Below are 22,694 nucleotides of genomic sequence, written 5' to 3'. Positions count from 1 at the left end.
TTACTATTTCAGAAGTATATACTGCAGAACAGCATACTACCATATAACTCTTACTATTTCAGAAGTATATACTGCAGAACAGCATACTACCATACAACTCTTACTATTTCTGAAGTATATACTGCAGAATAGTATACTTCCATACAACTCTTACTATTTCTGAAGTATATACTGCAGAACAGCATACTACCATACAACTCTTACTATTCCAGAAGTATATACTGCAGAACAGCATACTACCATACAACTCTTACTATTTCAGAAGTATATTCTGCAGAACAGCATACTACCATACAACTCTTACTATTTCAGAAGTATATACTGCAGAACAGCATACTACCATACAACGCTTACTATTTCAGAAGTATCTACTGCAGAACAGCATACTACCATACAACTCTTACTATTTCTGAAGTATATACTGCAGAATAGTATACTTCCATACAACTATACTATTCCAGAAGTATATACTGCAGAATAGTACACTAACATACAACTCTTATTATTTCAGAAGTATATTCTGCAGAACAGCATTCTACCATACAACTCTTACTATTTCAGAAGTATATACTGCAGAACAGCATACTACCATACAACTCTTACTATTTCAGAAGTATATACTGCAGAACAGCATACTACCATACAACTCTTACTATTTCAGAAGTATATACTAAAGAACAGCATACTACCATACAACTCTTACTATTTCAGAAGTATATACTAAAGAACAGCATACTACCATACAACTCTTACTATTTCAGAAGTATATACTGCAGAACAGCATACTACCATACAACTCTTACTATTTCAGAAGTATATACTGCAGAACAGCATACTACCATACAACTCTTACTATTTCTGAAGTATATACTGCAGAACAGCATACTACCATACAACGCTTACTATTTCAGAAGTATCTACTGCAGAACAGCATTCTACCATACAACTCTTACTATTTCAGAAGTATATACTGCAGAACAGCATACTACCATACAACTCTTACTATTTCAGAAGTATATACTAAAGAACAGCATACTACCATACAACGCTTACTATTTCAGAAGTATCTACTGCAGAACAGCATTCTACCATACAACTCTTACTATTTCAGAAGTATATACTAAAGAACAGCATACTACCATACAACTCTTACTATTTCAGAAGTATATACTAAAGAACAGCATACTACCATACAACTCTTACTATTTCAGAAGTATATACTAAAGAACAGCATACTACCATACAACTCTTACTATTTCAGAAGTATATACTGCAGAACAGCATTCTACCATACAACTCTTACTATTTCAGAAGTATATACTGCAGAACAGCATACTACCATACAACTCTTACTATTTCAGAAGTATATACTGCAGAACAGCATACTACCATACAACTCTTACTATTTCAGAAGTATATACTGCAGAACAGCATACTACCATATACCTCTTACTATTTTTATGTATATACTGCAGAATAGTATTCTACCATACAACTCTTACTATTTCTGAAGTATATACTGCAGAACAGCATACTACCATACAACTCTTACTATTTCAGAAGTATATACTGCAGAACAGCATACTACCATACAACTCTTACTATTTCAGAAGTATATACTGCAGAACAGCATACTACCATACAACTCTTACTATTTCTGAAGTATATACTGCAGAACATTATACTACCATACAACTCTTACTATTTTTTATGTATATACTGCAGAATAGTATTCTACCATACAACTCTTACTATTTCTGAAGTATATACTGCAGAACAGCATACTACCATATAACTCTTACTATTTCAGAAGTATATACTGCAGAACAGCATACTACCATACAACTCTTACTATTTCAGAAGTATATACTGCAGAACCAGCATACTACCATATAACTCTTACTATTTCAGAAGTATATACTGCAGAACAGCATACTACCATATAACTCTTACTATTTCAGAAGTATATACTGCAGAACAGCATACTACCATATAACTCTTACTATTTCAGAAGTATATACTGCAGAACAGCATACTACCATACAACTCTTACTATTTCAGAAGTATATACTGCAGAACAGCATACTACCATATAACTCTTACTATTTCAGAAGTATATACTGCAGAACAGCATACTACCATACAACTCTTACTATTTCTGAAGTATATACTGCAGAATAGTATACTTCCATACAACTCTTACTATTTCTGAAGTATATACTGCAGAACAGCATACTACCATACAACTCTTACTATTTCAGAAGTATATACTGCAGAACAGCATACTACCATATAACTCTTAATATTTCAGAAGTATATACTGCAGAACAGCATACTACCATATAACTCTTACTATTTCAGAAGTATATACTGCAGAACAGCATACTACCATACAACTCTTACTATTTCAGAAGTATATACTGCAGAACAGCATACTACCATATAACTCTTACTATTTCAGAAGTATATACTGCAGAACAGCATACTACCATACAACTCTTACTATTTCTGAAGTATATACTGCAGAATAGTATACTTCCATACAACTCTTACTATTTCTGAAGTATATACTGCAGAACAGCATACTACCATACAACTCTTACTATTTCTGAAGTATATACTGCAGAATAGTATACTTCCATACAACTCTTACTATTTCTGAAGTATATACTGCAGAACAGCATACTACCATACAACTCTTACTATTTCAGAAGTATATACTGCAGAACAGCATACTACCATACAACTCTTACTATTTCTGAAGTATATACTGCAGAACAGCATACTACCATATACCTCTTACTATTTTTGAAGTATATACTGCAGAACAGCATACTACCATACAACTCTTACTATTTCAGAAGTATATACTGCAGAACAGCATACTACCATACAACTCTTACTATTTCAGAAGTATATACTGCAGAACAGCATACTACCATATAACTCTTACTATTTCAGAAGTATATACTGCAGAACAGCATACTACCATACAACTCTTACTATTTCTGAAGTATATACTGCAGAATAGTATACTTCTATACTGGCCTACCAACTAAGACTAAACAACAGTATCACTCTACCTCACTCACAACAAGTGCAGTATTATTATTACATTACTATGTGAAATAAGTGTGTTCAAATATATTCACTTAGTACTTATACAATGTTCATAATTTACAGTTGCACATATCATCATCTTCCCATTGCTGCTACCCTTTATATATTTCCTATTTATATTTGACTTGTTTAATTATGTGTGCTTGTTGTTGTATTACTGTTTGTATTTATTGTGGTCTTTATGTCTACATGATGCACTGTAGATTCCGGAAGGAACTGTCTTTCGTTTTTATCCATTGAATATCCTGCTGCAAAAATGGGCTCTGAAACCCTTTTGTTTAAAGCAAATCTTATGAAAAGCTTTCGAGAGACATTAACAATACCCATAAACAAGATTAATGAGCATTATTTTCACTAATGCTATCTTGAGCATCTCTCTGGAGAAGGTAATCATTTTGTTTGCTTACGAACATTTGCCGGAATGTTTGTCTCTGTGTTTATTTTTTTCAAAGCAAGCAAAGAGGTATGCTAAATAAAGGCCACCCTTATGCATGAGAAGACAAGTCTTTGGCCACTAGAATGAGAGGGCGGATGGAAGACACGAGGACAAAAATAGATGCTACGGTTTATGTAAGTGTGTGCTTCAGGGTTTTGTTTCTTTACCCATTTGGATTTGTACATCTTATGTCAACGTTGATTTGAATTGACTAGATGGGCTTGTAGAGGAGATTTGTCCTTTAATAGTGGCAAAATGCAGCCATGCTAAATGTGTGCCACCCTCATCATGCCAACCGAGATTGTGAGATGTGTTCTGGAGAGGAAACTGCAGCTCTTCCAATGTACCTTGGTCAACATAAGCAAATGAGCTGATGCAAATTAAAGCTCTATCAAAAGACTAAAGATTTTACAAAACGATGCCTTTGTGCTGTGGTATCTCCTTAAGTAAAGTTTTAATTTGCAAATTAATACAGAAATGTAAGTTATTCCTGAGCAGTAAAACCACTTTCTATTTCAATGGCTTAAAGTCTGAACTGAAATGTAATACTTTGTATAGTGCGACATATTTTGGTCTAAAAGCCACTACAATGCAGATTTAACGGTGTCTTTAATAAACATTGCTAGCATATTTATAGACGTTCTGGCAAGATGTTTTTGGAATGAAGCTAACTAGCACAACCACAAGCTACAGCAGATGCATGTCCAGCAGTGGGTATCAGTTACTACTGTCTTCATTCTTCATTCTGTCTTAGTATCGATAAAGCTATAAATACCACTTTAACCCAGGAATATGATACGATATCTGTGAAGTAGTCTGATAGCCTGTCTGAAAGGACTAGGCAGCCTGACAAGGAGATGATTAGATAAGAGGGCTCTAAACATAGGGGAGTCTTCACTTGAGTTGATCAGATGGCCTCTTTCTGTCATTTTTCTCCAGTTCTGAGCACATCAGAGTGCTTTGGACCATAAAACAGCAGGGCAGGTACATAGGGAATCTTAGCCAGAAAAATACTGTCAATCATGTACACTCGTCAAGTCCATGAGTTTTCGGAATGAACATTAACCAAAGGCAAGTGTGAAAATGAAAATGTTTTGACCCCTATGGCAGTTGTTCCTCCTTCCTTCCAGAAAAGTAAGACTCCGTATAGTCCTACTGTCCATTGTAAATGGGACTATTTATTACATCTATAAAGTCCAGGGCCATAACATTGCATACGCCTTGCAGATAACAAATGTAGCAGTCAGCAGGAATCCATTAGTGCTCACTAAGTCAAAAAAACTGCCACTGAAATATAACCAATAAGGAAAAGAATGAGAATTATTATGAACCTATTACTGTTAGTGGATGCCTTATTAATGAGGCCGGCTAGATGGGAAAGGCTATATAATTGTGCACACAAGTGGAAGAACTGCAAGTCAGAAAAATAAAGGGTCAAATCCATGACGCAACAGAATGCAACAGTAGCCTAATTTTTTAGTGACCTTGTTCCCTAAGATTTATTTTCCATTCATTTTCAAGATTACAAATAAATAAATCTTCAATAAAGACTTTGAACTAAACCAACCATTTGCCAATAAGAAAACTATTACAATACTGTGAACCTTTAGGAATAGTTTACCCAAAATTTTAAATTTGTCAACATTTACTCACCGTATGTCATTCCAAACCCATATGACTTTCTTCTGTGGAACAAATTAATAACCTAGTTCGCCCTCTCAATACAGTGGCAATGGATAATGCCTCACTTTAAAGCTTTAAAAATGGACCCAAAAATAAAATAGAAGTAGTTACATATTGCGACTTGTGTGTCATATTCCAAGTCTTCTGAAGTCATATGTTTTGGTAAGAAGCAACCCGAAATGTACATAATGTTTTAGTGAATATCTGCCGTCCATTGCATGTTCATGTAACATGATTTAACGGAAATTTAGCATGTTGTTTCCGAGAGTGGCACCATTTAAGCGCGTTGCGTCAGCAACCTGGGAGACCCAGGTTCAGTTCCCGCGCTGAAACCAGGAAGTAATGGTTTTTGCATAATCAGTGACGAGCATGATTCGGGAGTTGCATTTTTCCCTATAACATTATAATTTTACTACACTGATGGTTAGGATAGGGGTTTGGGTTGGGGGGTACAGTTGATAAAATATGCATTTCTCACTGTATTACAGCTGTACAGCTGAAAACAACTTGTTTTGGCACCCCTCTGTGGACATTTCACCCAGAAAATGGAGCTTACATTGCCCATACGCCCAATAATACTTACCGCTTTGGCCATTGGGGGCAGTGTTTCTTATTTCGGTAAGCCCAGATGGATTTTAGCTAAAGAAAAGTAAACCTACTGTTTTGATTTCACTGTGAGATCAATCTGGTTTATGAAGCTTGTTCACAGCGTGATGCATGTTTGTGCCAATACTTGCAATATTTTGTAAATGATATGTTCTCATGTGAACACTTTGGCAACTGTATTAAGAAGATGGACCAGAATATTTAATACACTTTTTTTTTTTTCGAATAAGAAAGAAAGTCTCACACGTGGTGAGTACATTATGACAGAATTTTCATTCCGGGTGAACTATTCCCTTAACTGATTGGTGGAGCTCTGGAGCTTTTTATAATAATAATAATTAATATTATTATTATTAGCAGCTAGATTATTGTTATTGTTAAACATTGTCCTCTTCAGAAAACAGTATTGTCTCAGGTATAAGGGGTCAATGAAATTTGAATTACAATTTCAGCTCACACAGCTCAATACATTCTAGCACTCAACCCTACATGCATTTCTCTCATGATACGACATGACACTAACTGTAAGGAGTGTTCAGCAGTGATCTCTGACCTCTTCATCTATGATGAAGTATGTGACCCAGAGGATGTCATTCTCTGACATCACCACACAGATACTGCTCTAACAGCAGATAACAGGATGTTAGTCTGTGTCCTAGGAGACCAGCTTATATTGGCAATAAGCTGTTCTATTATATGCTCTTAGGGTTTCCACCAAGGAAAATAACAAATTAAACCTTTGACCATTTGAAAGCAGCTAGAAGCTTTCTTATAATTGTTGTTGTGAATCACTAAAAAGATTACAGGAAAAATGTTAACTATTTAACTAAAATATAAATCACAAAATAAATGATGAACAAATGTTTTCAGGGTAACTTCAAATCTGATTTAATTTTATACTTTAGAACTGAGTTTACTCTCAAATGAAACCACAGCATTTTTCTGGCTTTGTCTTTTGTTAATAAAAACCAGTAATTTTGTATATAGCTCTAATAAATCAAATTGACCCTGAAGCCTTTGCTTACTTAAATATTGACTAACGGTAGTATATACGTAATGACAATGTACTTAATCTCTGTAAAACTGCATCTTGCTTTCCTGCAGCAAATGTGCTCATGTCTTGTTCCATTAGCTGTAGTGTTATTGGGCTAGCTGATGGAGGAACATGCCAGAAATAAGAATAAAAGCATGTCTGAGAGAGAATGACAGGCTTAGGGAGGTGTTGGCAACCAGTCTGGATTTGTAACTGGGTTGACAGGGGTTTTGACACATCTGAAGTGACCACAACATGGAGAGCTGCAGTGTGCCACAGACCTCTTTGAGTGGCCTCTAATTGGAGAGGCATTAGGAGTTGAACCCATAATCCCTTCAAGTCAATGACTATAAGAATGTAAACACCGCAGCCTATTAAAACGCAAGTTACGTTGTTGAGGTAGGCTATTACTGTTTGGAAAAGTCTTTAAAATCAACTCTCAACTATTTCTGTGTAAGCATTCGAAATGAGCAGCTTTGCATTGTGGCAAAGATACTTCCTGTGACATGAATTTTTTTCAAATTCAACGAGAAATAAAACAACTAAAATTTTAAATGAAACCATTGATTATAGTCATAAAACTTTATTTGTGTTAATATGCGGTTTTATCATGTTTCATTAGAAAAATCTGTGCATTACATCTTTACACCAGTGACACTGCAACCTGCGATGTCCAAATTGTGAACCAATTACTCTAATTAGCTGTTTATTAATCAGATTAAAATTAATTAATCACAAACTCACAATTGTTTGAATCAGTCACTTACTGAATTGGTCAAAGCAGTAATATGTAGACAGATAAACATTTACAGTAAAACAAAAAAAAAAACTGTCAGTTAACAATGGCTGTTTATGGTGACCACCACTTCAAGCTTCAAAAGGATGCAAAAGTATAATTCAGAAGTCTAATAAATGATTCCATGAGACTCATGATCGTTATGAAAGCATATGATTAGGTCTGGTGAGAAACAAACTGAAATCGAATGTATTATTCAGTGCAAATTTTTACTGACCGTTGATGTCCTGTATGCGTTCATGATAGAGCATGAGAGCAACAGTTCACGAAGCCCCTTCGCGTCATTGGGGCTTTGACACGAAAACTAATTTTGTTTATCTAAAAACAGGTCCTCCACATTGTTAGCGACAACAGAACACAACACAGCTACACATAAACCAGAGAACAGTTACTAAACATGTCTGAAGAGTTTGTAGTCGAAGAATTAATGCATTTCTATGCCCAGCCTTATTTTTTTGAACGGAGTACTCAGAAATCAAACAGAAACACAGAGGAGGCTACAGTCAGCCACAGTCACACCGTGTCCTAACCTGACGGCAAACGAGACGTGATAAAAGGTATCTTTTCAACAGTAATCAGAGTTGTTGTCCTTATCAGCAGTGGGGAGGGACGGTACATGCGGGCGACGGTACATTCTATCGATCGCTTGTTTTCTATTTTTGGCATCGCACAGGTAATTCCATCCACTGTGAACTGGTCTAAAAATGTTTCTTTTTTTTTTTTTACCAAAAAAAAAGATTATTAAGTGACTCTGTAATTTGTCAGCTAAAAAAAGTAATCCTTAGTCCTTTTTCTTGTCTTGAGAACTGTATGGTCTCTTTTTCTCTCAGACAGCAGTCAAACCAATGTGCTTCAGCTCTAGCCATAGTTAAATTATTAAGAGAAACTGATATGGTTATGTGGTTTACTGGAGGGAGAGTGATTGTAGCTCATCCGCTGGCTGTGAAAGCAGGCCTGAGCAATTCTCCCTTACACCTTTATTGACGTTTCTTTTTATTGTGGCCCTTTACAATACTCTAGCTCTTCCCTGTGGCTGTCAATGTCTTTTGTGTGCCGTATGATATGGGTTGAATGGGCGGAAAGGTGCCATCACAGCTCATATGCTCAATATAAGAACTTTGTATTCTCACGCTTATTTCATTTTTAAAGGTTAGTAAAACAAAATTCTGTAGAGCTGCTTGGCTGAAAGGGAGGTGTGCTACTTTATACACTGCTAGAACTGTAAAAACTCTCCTGAAACACTCCAAGCAGGAACATAAATGCAGACTCTTATAGCAACATCAGCTTGATTTTGCTTGTTGATGCACTCTGAAATGTTTCAGAATGTAATTCCTAAAAGTGCATATATGTGTTGCATTCTTAGCATTGCTGTGTGTGTGTGTGTTTGAAGCATCGGTTTCTAATTAACATCTAATGGACATCTTAAAAAAATCTGCTGCAGGAATGTCCATATGAACAAACAACCTAAAAATGACATCTTCCAGATGTAAACACACACATCAAACAGACATCTAAGTGATGTACCTGTGCTGTTCAGTATGTATTGTGGAAGTGAAGAAAATCTTGAGAGAAATTATTTTGAGAGAGCTTGACTTGAAATTGATTATGAACAGGAACTAATGAAAAGACGGCCAGCAAGAACAAAAAATACATTCAAGACTCAACAAAGACAAACATGAGGGCTTAATGATGTAACAGGCATAATCTACAACCACCAATGACAAGACACAACTAAAAACAAAGAGGGACTGAATGAACAAAGACTGTGAAGCAAGAACGTGCAAGACAACTACCAATGACAAGGCAGCTAAAACAAAGAGGGACTTAAGGAACAAAGACCATGACGCAAGAACTTGGACATGGTAAAATGTCAAAATAAAAGACAAGAAAACAACAAAACTGTTACGTGAATTTTTACATAATTTTGTTTAGCCTGAAATGTCATTCAAAAACAACTTTTAAGAATTTAGTTTACATGCATTATTCTAGCAAGAAAGTGAATTGTGTCTGGGTATGTTTGATAGGAGATATGAAAAACAGATTTATATTCCACAATAACTGGCAACTGTTAAACATTTAATGTTGTTATACCAGGAATATTTCATTGCATATTCTTTATTTTACAAATCATAATCATGGAACACATGAATCCATAAATGCATATTTGTATAAAATATGGTAGTCGACATAACACTGGTATGTTTAGATGTACCTTCTTAATGTCAATAATTTACAATACAATCATAAAATCTAATGTCAGGATTTTTGTTTCTAGTATAATTTATTAGCAAAACTTCCTGACTTCACAACTTGACTTAAACCTTGTAACTTGAGATTTGACAAGTCTTTTCCAGCCTGATCTCATGAAATGTATGTGACAGTGGCAACATTTCTGCAAACCAAATTCATTACATGTTTGGCTACAGTTTCCCAGTGAAATATCCAGCAGGGGGCACCAAAGGCGAGTGAAATTATGTTGTAATCAGAAGAGGTTTTTAGGTAAATATTAGATGGATGTTTAAACGAGTAAAATGTACCTCCCCAACCTAAAACTTTAACCTAAACCTAACCAATAATGTTCAAAACGATAAAAGAGAGGTGAAAAAAACAGACATCCTTACCCTAAACCAGCACCTAAACCTAACCAATAGTGTTCAAAAATATAAATGAGAGGTGAACAAAACAGACATCCTTACCCTAAACCAGCACCTAAACCTAACCAATAGTGTTCAAAAAGATAAATGAGACTTGAACAAATAGACATCCTTACCCTAAACCAGCACCTAAACCTAACCAATAGTGTTCAAAAAGATAAATGAGAGGTGAACAAAACAGACATCCGTACCCTAAACCAGCACCTAAACCTAACCAATAGTGTTCAAAAAGATAAATGAGACTTGAACAAAATAGACATCCTTACCCTAAACCAGCACCTAAACCTAACCAATAGTGTTCAAAAAGATAAATGAGAGGTGAACAAAACAGACATCCTTACCCTAAACCAGCACCTAAACCTAACCAATAGTGTTCAAAAAGATAAATGAGAGGTGAACAAAACAGACATCTTTACCCTAAACCAGCACCTAAACCTAACCAATAGTGTTCAAAACGATAAATGAGAGGTGAACAAAACAGACATCCTTACCCTAAACCAGCACCTAAACCTAACCAATAGTGTTCAAAAAGATAAATGAGAGGCGAATAAAAACAGACATCCTTACCTTAAACCAGCACCTAAACCTAACAAATAGTGTTCAAAAAGCAAATTCAACATGAAAAACTAATTTAATCATGTTGGATTATTTGTTTAAATGTAGGTGGGTCTGTATGTATAGTTTTTCAAATTATTTGTTAGAGTAAAAGTGTTTCGATACTATAGCATATCAGGGTGTGAGTAATAGAGCAAAAAATATGTGTTTATTAAGACATAAACATCCATAGTACCAATGATTTGTGTGAAAGTTAATAAAACGCACAGTTGTTGTAGTGTTTCTACTGTTCATTTCACCAGGAAACTAAACGGCACTAGCAAAAATGTTGTTATAGTAACATTCATTCTATGAGACTAAGTTGATCTTTTCCATTGTTAAGTAAATGAAAGCAAATGCTTCTACCTTTGTAAGCGTAATTTCACACATCATTGCGTTCCAAAATTTGTCAAAACACAATTCATGACTGCGGCGGGTGTGTGGTCGAGCGTTCGTCCAGAGAGAAAGCAGTTAGGGTGCACACACCTGAGCGCTACAATATCTAACACCTGTTTCTGATTGCAGTAAGCACTGTGGAAAGCGATATAAGGAGGAACCACGCCAGAGGTGAGGAGAGAGAGTCACATTTCAACTGCAGAAGTTGTTTGTTTGTGTGGAAGCTGAAAAGCATTTTCTGGTGACATATCATTAAAGGCCAACCTTTTGAGTTGAAGCTCACATTTCCTGTTTCCCATTTCCTCCTTTCACTCCACAACGAATTCCTTTGCAATAACTCAAGTATGACTCATTGTCAGCATTACCATAAGCGGTGCCATAGTAGGTATTATAAACTGTCAGTAAACCACGTAAACCGCCTTCTTCTATGGTAAGTTTTCTCTTTCAGGTCAACTACTGTAATGTAGTTTGCAGCAGCAACAGTTTGAAGAGAATATTGCCAAGTTTATAGCTACCTGAATAATAATACATCTGGTTTAATAGTACAAAATGTATCACCCTCTTGAGAACTGAGGTCTGTTAATGCAACAGTGAAACTAGAAAACATATTAAGTATGTACAACATGGCGCACACTTGCAGTTTGTTGGATAGGCTTTCACGTCTGTGTACTTGCATAGAATACTGTATGTTTCTGTCCAAAGACATCAGGCATGACAACATAATGACTTGAATAAATTTAGGCTGGACACAGGTCCTCTAAAAACCGATTGTTCCATCGATTGGATTCATTAATTGGATCGATTGGATCGATTGTTCGTCATCCAAATCAAGATTGAAGTTCCATTTTATTTATGAAGCAATGTCCCTTTAAGGTATGTCAGATCACTCAGCAGCCATGTTGATAATGCATCCAGGCAGCTATTTTCAGTCATGTAAGTACAGCTTCTACTTGAATGGGGAAAGACTGAAATCTCCAAAACTGTTTGTCTGGAAAATCTGGAAAAAAATCTGACACCAGGCAAGTCTAGCTAATGCGTTTGCACATTCTAGAGTAAACAAACATGCTATTGGCTCTTTTAACTGCAAGGCGGGACTTCTAACAGCCATCATATTGAGAGTTTTGCAATGCCTCTATCAAAAAGGCAATTGGCTCTTTTAATTTCTCCCATTCATTTACACGATTGGTCCGTCTCCTCCCCTTAAAATGTCACTGAAATAATTTTTTATGAAATAACGTCCAGTCCTGATCAGATATAACTCACCAGTTAACTCACCAGTTATATCTCACAGTTATATATAGAACTCTATGTGGGTCCAACAGAAATATCCTCTCCCATGCTCTACCCCAACCCTCCTACCACACTGAGTCCTTTTGCTCTATCAACCACACACACTGTCTGCCAATTAGTAGCAGCAGAGATCTTCCATCAAAAAAGCCTTTTATTTCAAGCTCTCTTTCTGAGCAGCCATGTCCATTATCTACAAATGTCTATATACCCCTTCAGCCCCCAGGGGCCTGTTGCACCAGCTATACGTACGTTACAACTTAGCCTATTTGTGGCATAAATGGGCAATAAGTCACAATTTACGCACTACTAAATATTTGAGCGTTGCAACATTAAACATATGTAGAACGTAACCCTACGTATAAACTAAATATTTACGGAAGCCTCCGACCAGGAGTAACGGATGGAATAAAAAAGCTGACTGATATTTTATGATATCAATGAGCTCATGTTTTGCGTGACAGGCTTCAATCCTTTTGACATACAGTATGATGTTACATGAGCAGACAAGGTTTGAACATCAATTCACGGCTTTTTAACACTTCTGTGTATAAATTTGAAGGCTGCTTATTGGATAAATACAGGTAAACATCATATTATGTGACTACGCATTACTTTACGGAAAGCTTACAAACTACTAGTTAAGTCTTGCCTTAAGAACAGGTGGTGCAACCAAATTAAGCACTGACTTAATTACAAACTAGCTAGTAGTTACTAAGTCTTAATTTACGGGAGACCTCACGCACAGCTGGTGCAACCCTACCCTGCACACTTCACTGCTCACTGAGGTTAAGTAGTTTAAGCAGCACAAGCTTTTTTTCTATAGGAGCACCTGTTTGACCAGGTGCTCTCCAACTCTGAGTGTGCTGCTGTGCCAACCTACCTGTACTTTACAAGGTGTAATCAGTGCTGGGTAGTAATTGATTAAATGTAATCTGGGTAATGTAATCAGATTACAAAGATCAAGCACTTGTAATTGGTTAATTACATTTTAAATACTTGTAATCAGACTAACATACATTTTTTATAGATTACATGGCTACCTATTAACTATGCAATGGCAGTAAATTGTTAATAATTTATTGATCATTTTAATATCTGTAGTCGCGTTCACACATACAGCCTTTTCCAGAAAATTACCTAAAATTTCCAGTTTAGAGGTCAAGTATGAACCTTTTGAAAGTACTGGTAAATTTTGCTCTGGCAATTTTCTTTAATGTGAAGTTGTATCATTACCTATACATTTCCTTATTGATGGTATGAGTGAACAGCACATTTGGTACATTTACCAGTAAAGGCAACAGAATGACTTTCCTGTAATTTACCTTGTTGTATGTGTGAACAGGAATAATAACTACATGTTAAAATATTAAGCTCTTTTAGCATATTTTTACTGCTCAAAAAATTATAACTTGCTCCTCAGCTTTGAAATAGCCGATGGACTATCAGTAGGCAGTAAGGGTTTCAGGGTTTTAGATGAAAACTTTGACCTAGGCAACATCGTTGGTGTTAGTAATTTTTGTTTATTTATATTAATTCAAAATTTATGTTGATTTTTTTGGTCATTAATATTAGTAATGCTGCTATTGATTTATGCACTTAAAATCTCAGTGTTCAGTGTTCTTTACTGTATGTGAGGCTCTTTTTGTTAATAATAAAGAATGTAATGCATATCTTTCACTTTGTTCTTTTATGTTTAAATGATTATCCTACTCAACTGCATGTGACAAACTAAAATTGAATTAGGTTGAAAGCAATCCAAAAGTATATTTATTAGATTACCCCAAAAATGTAATCTTTGAGATTATGTTGCTTATTGCATTTTATTCATGTAATTTTAAATCAGAACCTAATTACAATTCTAAATAATCAGCCCAGCACTGTGTGTAATGCAGCATGACACACAACACTCAATTCCACACATGAGTACAAAACCTCTGTTTGACTTCTATTGTTTTTATATTGAGCTAGCAATATCCTTTTAACCTAAACCTAAATCTACACCTAAACCTAACCCATTTGGGCATTTTAGATTTTATTTAAATAATTATTTAGTTAATTTACTAAGCCATATGAATAAGAGAAATATTTAAAAAATGATCTCTTCATTTACTCACCCTCATGCCATCCCAGATGTGTATGACTTTCTTTCGTCTGCTGAACATAAACATTTTAGAAGAATATTTTAACCCTGTAAAAATGCAAGTAAATGGGTACCAAAACTCTGAAGCTCTAAAAAGCATGTAAAGGCAGTGTAAAAGTAATCAACTCTAGTGGTTTAATCCATATCTTTAGAAGTGATATGATAGGTGTGGGTGAGAAACGGATCAATATTTATGTCCTTTCTTACCATCAAACTTCACTTTCACATTCTTCTTCTATTGTTTTTGGCTATTCACATTATTTGTGCATATCGCCACCTACTGGGCAGGGAGGACAATTTATAGTAAAAAAAAAAAGACTTAAATATTGATATGTTTCTAACCCACACTTATCATATCTCTTCTGAAGATATTTAACCACTGGAGTCTTATGGATTACTTTTATGCTGCCTTTATAAGCTTTTGGCACTTCAAAGTTCTGGTCACCATTTACTTGCATTGTATGGACCTATAGAGCTTAAATATTCTTCTCACACACACACACACACACACACACCAAAGGCTCCAAATCCAGTCTGTGTCTCCAACTGTGAACTTTATGAAATAATTGCAGTGTCTGAACACACCAGGAATGCCAGTAAGAGAGAGAGAGAGAGAGAGACCAAATTAACCCAATACGAAGACACTAATCATTTCTGTCACATGCTGATTTAAATAAAATTAATGTTTAATCTAAAAACAAGTGATCCTGGCACACACACATATAAAAGCAGAGATCAGGCTGAGAGGAAAGACACTCTGATATTAGAGTAGTGCTCTCTGCTCAATTCTGTTCAATAGCACTCTGTCATGTCACTGACAGACTGGCATTTAGCTGTCAGCAAAACTGCTGTGTGTAAATCCAACACAGGATTATACAACAAGAGTTCATACTTAGCAACAAATGGGTGTCTCTTGAAGCCTATTAAAGACCCAGTGAAATCAGAATTGCTAAATTGCAGTTGTCTGGCTTTTAGCATCTGTCTGTTAGCTTTGAGGGCTATATGGTTTCTACATGCAACTGTAGATCTAAGAAGATAAAAGTACTTAGCAGATATACAGTTTTAAGTCAACATTAAATACATAGTTTGTCTATTTGACTATATATATTGTTTTTTAGAAAATAGACTAAAATTACTGATGATCCCTATAGTTTACAGGGGCACATACAAACAATTGTCCAATAAAATGCTCTCTTGAATGAGAATGCAACATGATCACACATCATTTACTACTAAAAGTACAATTCACTTTTGGAGCCACCCTGTAGACATTTCACTTGATAACTGGAGATCACATGTTACTATACTGTTTGTTCAACAACGCTTCCAGCTTTTGCCACTGGGGGCAGTGGTTTGAATTTTGGTTGGCACAGAACGATATCAACAACAAAACTATTGACCTACTGTCACTGAATTCACAGTGTGATATGTCAGTCAGAGAATGTCCCTCCCCATGATACCACAAATGCCATGACTAGCAATAGCAATATAACATACTAGCATTAGCAATATAATTTCCCATATCAAGAAGAAATATGTCAAGACAGGAAAGAACATTTGCTTGTGTCAAACCCTTTCATGATGTCGTTAAGATCCTTAAAGAATAATGAGCGTATCCTCTCCATGATGTAATAGCAAAACCCCTATGTGTTCAAACATTGTAGAGACAAAATAACAAGCCATCACTGTGACAGTGTTTTGATAGCAGAGTGGTTTGAGGGTTGTATAGAGTGGGTGGGTTGGAAAATTAAAGGTGTGCTGGGATGATATTTACTGGCTCTGAGCGCTGAAGACTTGACCGTAAATCACATCCTGCATCAAGTAGGAGGGGGAGATGGACGGGGGGGATGGGTGTGGTTTTCATAATCACAAGAGCAAGACTTCAAGAGCTCTTCAGCAGTACTAATCAATGTGCAAAGCCAAACAGAGTTAACCGCACAGGAAAACCTGCATGCCATGTTCACATGTAGAGATGCAAGCTTTTCTTTATGTAAGTATGTGTGTGATCACAATCTCTGTGCTCCATCAAAACTAAGTATCAATTTTGTCTCCTGAGGATTTGCTCTATCACACACAGCTTCCACACTGACTCATAAATGCTGCTATAATTCCATTCGCTGGTGCACCAAAATCTTCACAAGTAATTAAATATTAACAAAAGTTTTTCTTGTGAGATACAGCACTGGACACAGCTTGAAAGCTGCAGCTGGAGACGGTAGCAACAGTGACTCTAGAGCTAAAAGAGAAATGTTCTGAGCACAGAAAAGACAGACATCAAAGAAGCCTTTTTGTCTTTAGATCTCTAATTTTTGGCATCCTTTTTTTTCTCTCCCCATTATTCCACAATTTGGAATGCCCAATTCCCAATGTGCTCTAAGTCCTCGTGGTGACGTAGTGACAATCTGGGCAGCGGAGGGCGAATCTCAGTTGCCTCCATGACTGAGACCGTCAATCCGTGCATTTTATCATGTGGCTTGTTGAGCGCGTTACCGCGGAGACCTAGCATGTGTGGAGGCTTCACGCTATTCTTCGAGGCATCCAGGCACAACTCACCAGGTACCCACCGAGAGCGAGAACCACATTATAGTGACCACGAGGAGGTTACCCCAGTATGACTCTAACCACCCTAGCAACCAGGCCACTTGGTTGCTTAGGAAGCCTGACTGGAGTCACTCAGCATGCTCTGGATTCGAACTTGCGATTCCAGGTGTGGTCATTTTTGGCATTCTTGAATTATAAGGAATAATTCTGATTGAAAACATGATAGGATGATTAATCACAAATTGTTGCATATATAAACAATATATGCTGAGAAAAGCCCCAAATCAAGATAATTTGGTAACACTTTACACTTTTTAGTCAGCACTTTTACTTACATGTTATAAATGCTTAATAAATACACTTCTAATAATAAAAACACAAAATGCCCTAATTCTTGATTTATATAGTCATAAATTAGCAAGAACAGACAATTATAGTGAAATTAGAAGGCATGATTATGTCATTTAGCTACAATATGCTTTGTTTTTATATTCATTACTGTATTGTCTTGACTCGCTTGCATTGCCACTTTCTTTGTCACGTTGATGTTGTGAATCGTGCTACCTCAAGTGGTGTCCCAACTTACCTAAAATCCTCTACAACAACATCTTTCTGCTCTTCATGCTCATTCACAACATATATCATAGAATAAAGCATGATGACCATTAAACTGTACTGAAATTTCATAGGTTAATAATGCTGAATACATGTTATTAACATTAACAGGTAAAATGGCTTTCTATTTGGCAAGTATTGCATAACAGTTGCCCTTTTTATACATGTGGTCATTACTGCACATCAATTATTTACAATGCATTTGTAAATTAATTATTTGTCAATAAGAAACACCTTAATAGACCTTTAACAAATGGATTATTAATGAAATGTGTTACCTTGAATTCAAAGACTTTACATTTTTTAATATAGCACAAGAGTAAATAACTCAACATATTGTTTTATTTCCATATTTATTGAACGGAATGTCCACTGCAAGTTCATCTTGGGGATTTCTCATCTGCGTCAGCTCCTCTTAACTGTGGCGTTCCTCAGGGCTCTATCTTGGGCCCTGTCCTGTTTTCTCTCTATATGCTTTCATTAGGAAGAATTTTTAAGAAATATGGGATATAAATTCACTGTTACATAGATGAAACCTACTGTTTAAATGATCTAAAATCACAGATATCACTAATTTTTTCAATTCTTAATGATATTGAAACTGAAATAATTATGTTTTGGCCATCTGATAGTTCTGGTCCCCCTGATCTTAATCTGGGCCACCTGGCACCTTTCCATAAATCATCAGTAAAAACTAAATCTAGGTTTTGTTTTGACAGTGCCCTTAGTTCAACAAACAGATACATTCTGTTGTAAAAATTTTTTTAGCTTTTATCTAAAGTCAATCCATTTTTGTCATTGAAGGATTTTGAAAAGTGATTCATGCCTTTATCTTTGCCCAACTAGACTATTGCAATTCCCTTTATATAGAATTATCCATGCATCCCTTGCTCAACTGCAAATGGTCCAGAATGCTGCAGCCAGACTGCTGACGGGTGTACATAAGCGTGAAATTACTACCCCAATCTTAAGTGCTCTTCATTGGCTTCCGGTTCATTAAAGAATTTATTTTAAATTATTATTATTTGTTTTTAAATCCTTTAATCTTGTATCGAGCCGAGCTTTTACATTTACACGATCCCCTGAGATCACGTAGATCCTCAGATCAGAGGCTATTGACAGTTCCTAGGTCTAAACTAAAGCTGAGGGCTGGCCGTGCTTTTGCGATAGCTGCTCTGTGGAACAGTCTACCTATTTACATTAGAACTGTTTCAACAATACATGATTTTAAAACCAAGTTGAATATATACCTTTTTCCCTGCCTTTAACCAACCTTAGAAGTTGTATTTTGTATCAGTGTCTTTGTATCAGTAATATTTTATTATATTTCCTGTCTGTAAATTGGCTGCTGTACAGCACATGGGTCAACACATGTTGTTTTAAACTGTGCTTTATGAATAAACTTGTTTTGAATTGAATTACAATTCATTTTGAAATGGGGTCTCTTCCATTCTGTTGTGCTCCACCCATGGCCTGGACTGGTAATCTGGCATACCAGGCATTTTCCTGGTGGGCCAACGCACTTTGGGGCTGATCAGGGACAGACTGGCCATCTGGAAAACTGAGCAGGCTGGTGGGTTGGCCCGGAAACCTGCCGAATGGGCTGCGATAAGCTAAAATGAGGTGCAATTACACCATTTTTTAACAACTCAGTACTTCATGTAAAAAGTAATCACATTATACATTACTAATTTCTTTATTTTTAAGTTACTTTCTAAAATACTTTTTACAGATTATTGAACTCAAGTCATTATCTTGGTACCACATGTTTGTCCCTTACAATGACTCGTTAGTGACACTTCGGTAGTCACAGAAATGCAAACATATGTACATAGGAATATCATTTATGTTTTATATGTATTTTACATAAATAATATAAATATGTGTAACCCAAGTAATGAACATAAAAGTAATTAATTGAAAGGCAGTAACTGTAATTTGATCACACACATTTAATATGTAATGTGACAGACTACTTTTGACTTAAATTTACTTACAGTAACTACTTACTTTCTAACCAGATTACACTGGTCCAGTGTGAAGCTGCATACTTTTAACTTTATCTAAGTAATTCCCCTGCTATCGGACACTTTTGTTTGTGGAATAAATTAATAGTGGCTAACTGCGAATAGTGCATTTCTTCAATGCCACACATAATGATATGCATTGTTGCTGCATCCACGCCACTGGGTGTCAGTATAAGTCCAAGACGACTGCCATTAAAGCCAGCAAAACATAAACAAAAGAAATCTGAGTGCACCTTAAATTGTACTAAAAGTATGCATTAAATTGACAGCCTTAGTAATATATAAACATCAGAACATACTAAATTAGGCATTTCAGCACTTCACCCATGATTTTCAGACTCCGAAAACGAACAAAACAAGCCAAGTCCACTACAGAACATGTGTATGAAATACTGATCAAAAGCTGGCGTTCCAGCACACTCATTTGTAAACAACCCATGCGGAGGCACAGAAGCACTGCGGGTCAATGCTGCTCGAACATACTTCAACAACTATAAATAAAACAAACCATGAGAGAGTTGCCACTTACAGGAATTCCTCTTGCTGCCACTGGCTGATCCTGGGGAAGACATCCCGGAGCTGCTGCTGGCTCTGTCCAGGAGTCTTGCAGTGGGAGTGCCAGAATGGGCAGGGGGTGGGGTGGGAGAGGGAGGGGTCCGTTTACAGCAAAGACCACCTCCTACACATCCAGTCTACACACAATCTTGCTGTAACACACCACAACATGCACTTGCACACACCTACAGTATACACAGTCAGTGATGCTTCGGTGTGATGTGTGGAGCAGAGGCAGCATGCACAAAGCACTCGGCTGTCTGACGGACTGGGAGGCAGAACAGCAGTGAGTAGTAGATAGGAATGTACCACTCAGCATCTCAGGAGGGGTTCAAAGAGAGACTAAAGGGGAAAATTGCATTGACAGAGCAGGGAAAGGATCATTAGAAGGGGTAGGAGAAGAAAGGGAGTGTGAGTTTGAAGGATGATATAACCACATTTTCCTGCCCTGTAACAAAAAATCTTTGTAATAACCCTTCACATTTGTTAAAGCATTGAGTTTTGTTATATGTGGCTGTATACTGTAGTTAATGCTCATCATATTAACCACACAAACATATGTTTACCACAGTTGCTCACCCCAAAAGTCAATACATGTTAGTATGGCCATAAATCCACCTCTTGAATGTTGATACGAATATCACACTTTTAATGGAATTTGTTAAGGAAATTGTAACTATTACTATCACTTATACTTATACTTTTGAACAAACCCTACAGTACATACACTACATGGCCAAAAATATGGTACTGGTATCTGCCATTGACACATATACAAGCACAGCTTCAGTAACACTCTATGGGCCGTGCTTCCACTGACTTCAAAGGACATATTACAGCCTGATCTCATTATTTTACATAGCCATTAGAACTTACTATATATATATATATATATATATATATATATATATTTATATATATATATATATATACACACACACACACACACACAGACACACACACACACACACACACACACAAACAAACACATAGATGAGCCAAAAAATTATGATCACTAACAGGTGAAGCAAAAAACATTGATCATCTCCTAACAAGGCAACATGTCAAGGTCTGGGTAAATTAGATGGTAAGCGAATAGTCACTTCTCGTAGTCAACCTTTTGAATGTAGGAGAAATTGGCAGAAGTAAAGACCTTAGCAACTTTGACAACAAGGGCCAAATTGTTGTGGCTGACTGGGTCAGTGCATCTCTGCAAGTCTTGTGGGGTTCTCAGCAGTGATGAGTACCTACCGACAGTGGTCCGAGGAGGGACAACCACAAACCAGGGTGTTGGGTGCCCAAGGCTCATCGATGTGTGAGGGCAAAAAAGGCTATTCCATCTGGTCCAAACCGACAGAAGGTCTTCTGTGGCACAAGTCACAGAACATTTTAATGATGGTTACTGGAGTAATGTGTCACAACACACAGTGCATCGCACCCTGCTGCGTAATAGGCTGCGTAGCCGCAGACCGGTCAGAATGCTCATAACGATGGCACCAGGATGCACTGTGGGAAAATGACAAGCATTTAGAGGGAGTGTGATGCTCTGGGCAATGTTCTGCTGTAAAACCCTGGGTCTGACCATTCATGTGGATGTAACATGTGCCACCTACCTAAACATTGTTGCAGACCAGGTACACACCTTCATGGCAATGGCCTCTTTCAGCAGGATAATGCACCCTGACAAACTTCACACACTGTTCGGGTATGGTTTCAAGAACATGATGAAGAGTTCAAGGTGTTTCCCTGACCTCCAAATTCCCCAGATCTCAATCCGATTGAGCATCTGTAGGATGTGCTGGACCAACAAGTCCGATCAACGGAGGCTCCACCTCGCAACTTACAAGACTTGAAGGATCTGCAGCTAATGTCTTGGTGCCAGATACCACAGGACATCTTCAGGTGAGTAAATACCTCTGCGGTCCATGCTGTTTTGGCGGCACGCTGAGGACCAACAGCATATTATCATACGCATTCAAGCCTCCATTACTAATTAAATCAGCTTGGGCTGATACTAACAAGGATTTATGGATTTAACAAGGATATTTGGAGAATCAAAGAGGTGCATGTGTGTGAGAGAGAGAGAGAGAGAGAGAGAGAGAGAGAGTGATTACCTGCGTCTGTTACAGTGATGAACAGTAATGCTGTAGCTGTTACTTTAACTCTTTTCCTCAGCTGTAGTGTGATAGAAATCTGATACGATCACTG

General features: G+C 36.7%; 1 protein-coding gene across 3 annotated transcripts in view; it reads right to left on the bottom strand.

Annotated features, from left to right (window-relative positions):
- Nucleotides 1–20,730, bottom strand: part of LOC127620250 (dysbindin-like) — a 62,473-nt gene extending 41,743 nt beyond the window's left edge. For all 3 annotated transcript variants that reach the window (XM_052093412.1, XM_052093414.1, XM_052093413.1), the window contains exon 1: nucleotides 20,461–20,730. In XM_052093412.1, the coding sequence (XP_051949372.1) occupies nucleotides 20,461–20,503 (43 nt within the window). In that variant the 5' untranslated portion in view covers nucleotides 20,504–20,730. The remainder of the gene's footprint in view (nucleotides 1–20,460) is intronic.
- Nucleotides 20,731–22,694: the final 1,964 nt, after the last annotated feature.

This window comes from Xyrauchen texanus, chromosome 26 (assembly GCF_025860055.1).
Source record: "Xyrauchen texanus isolate HMW12.3.18 chromosome 26, RBS_HiC_50CHRs, whole genome shotgun sequence".
Taxonomy (NCBI): domain Eukaryota; kingdom Metazoa; phylum Chordata; class Actinopteri; order Cypriniformes; family Catostomidae; genus Xyrauchen; species Xyrauchen texanus.
This window is presented reverse-complemented; position numbering and strand designations above follow the sequence as displayed.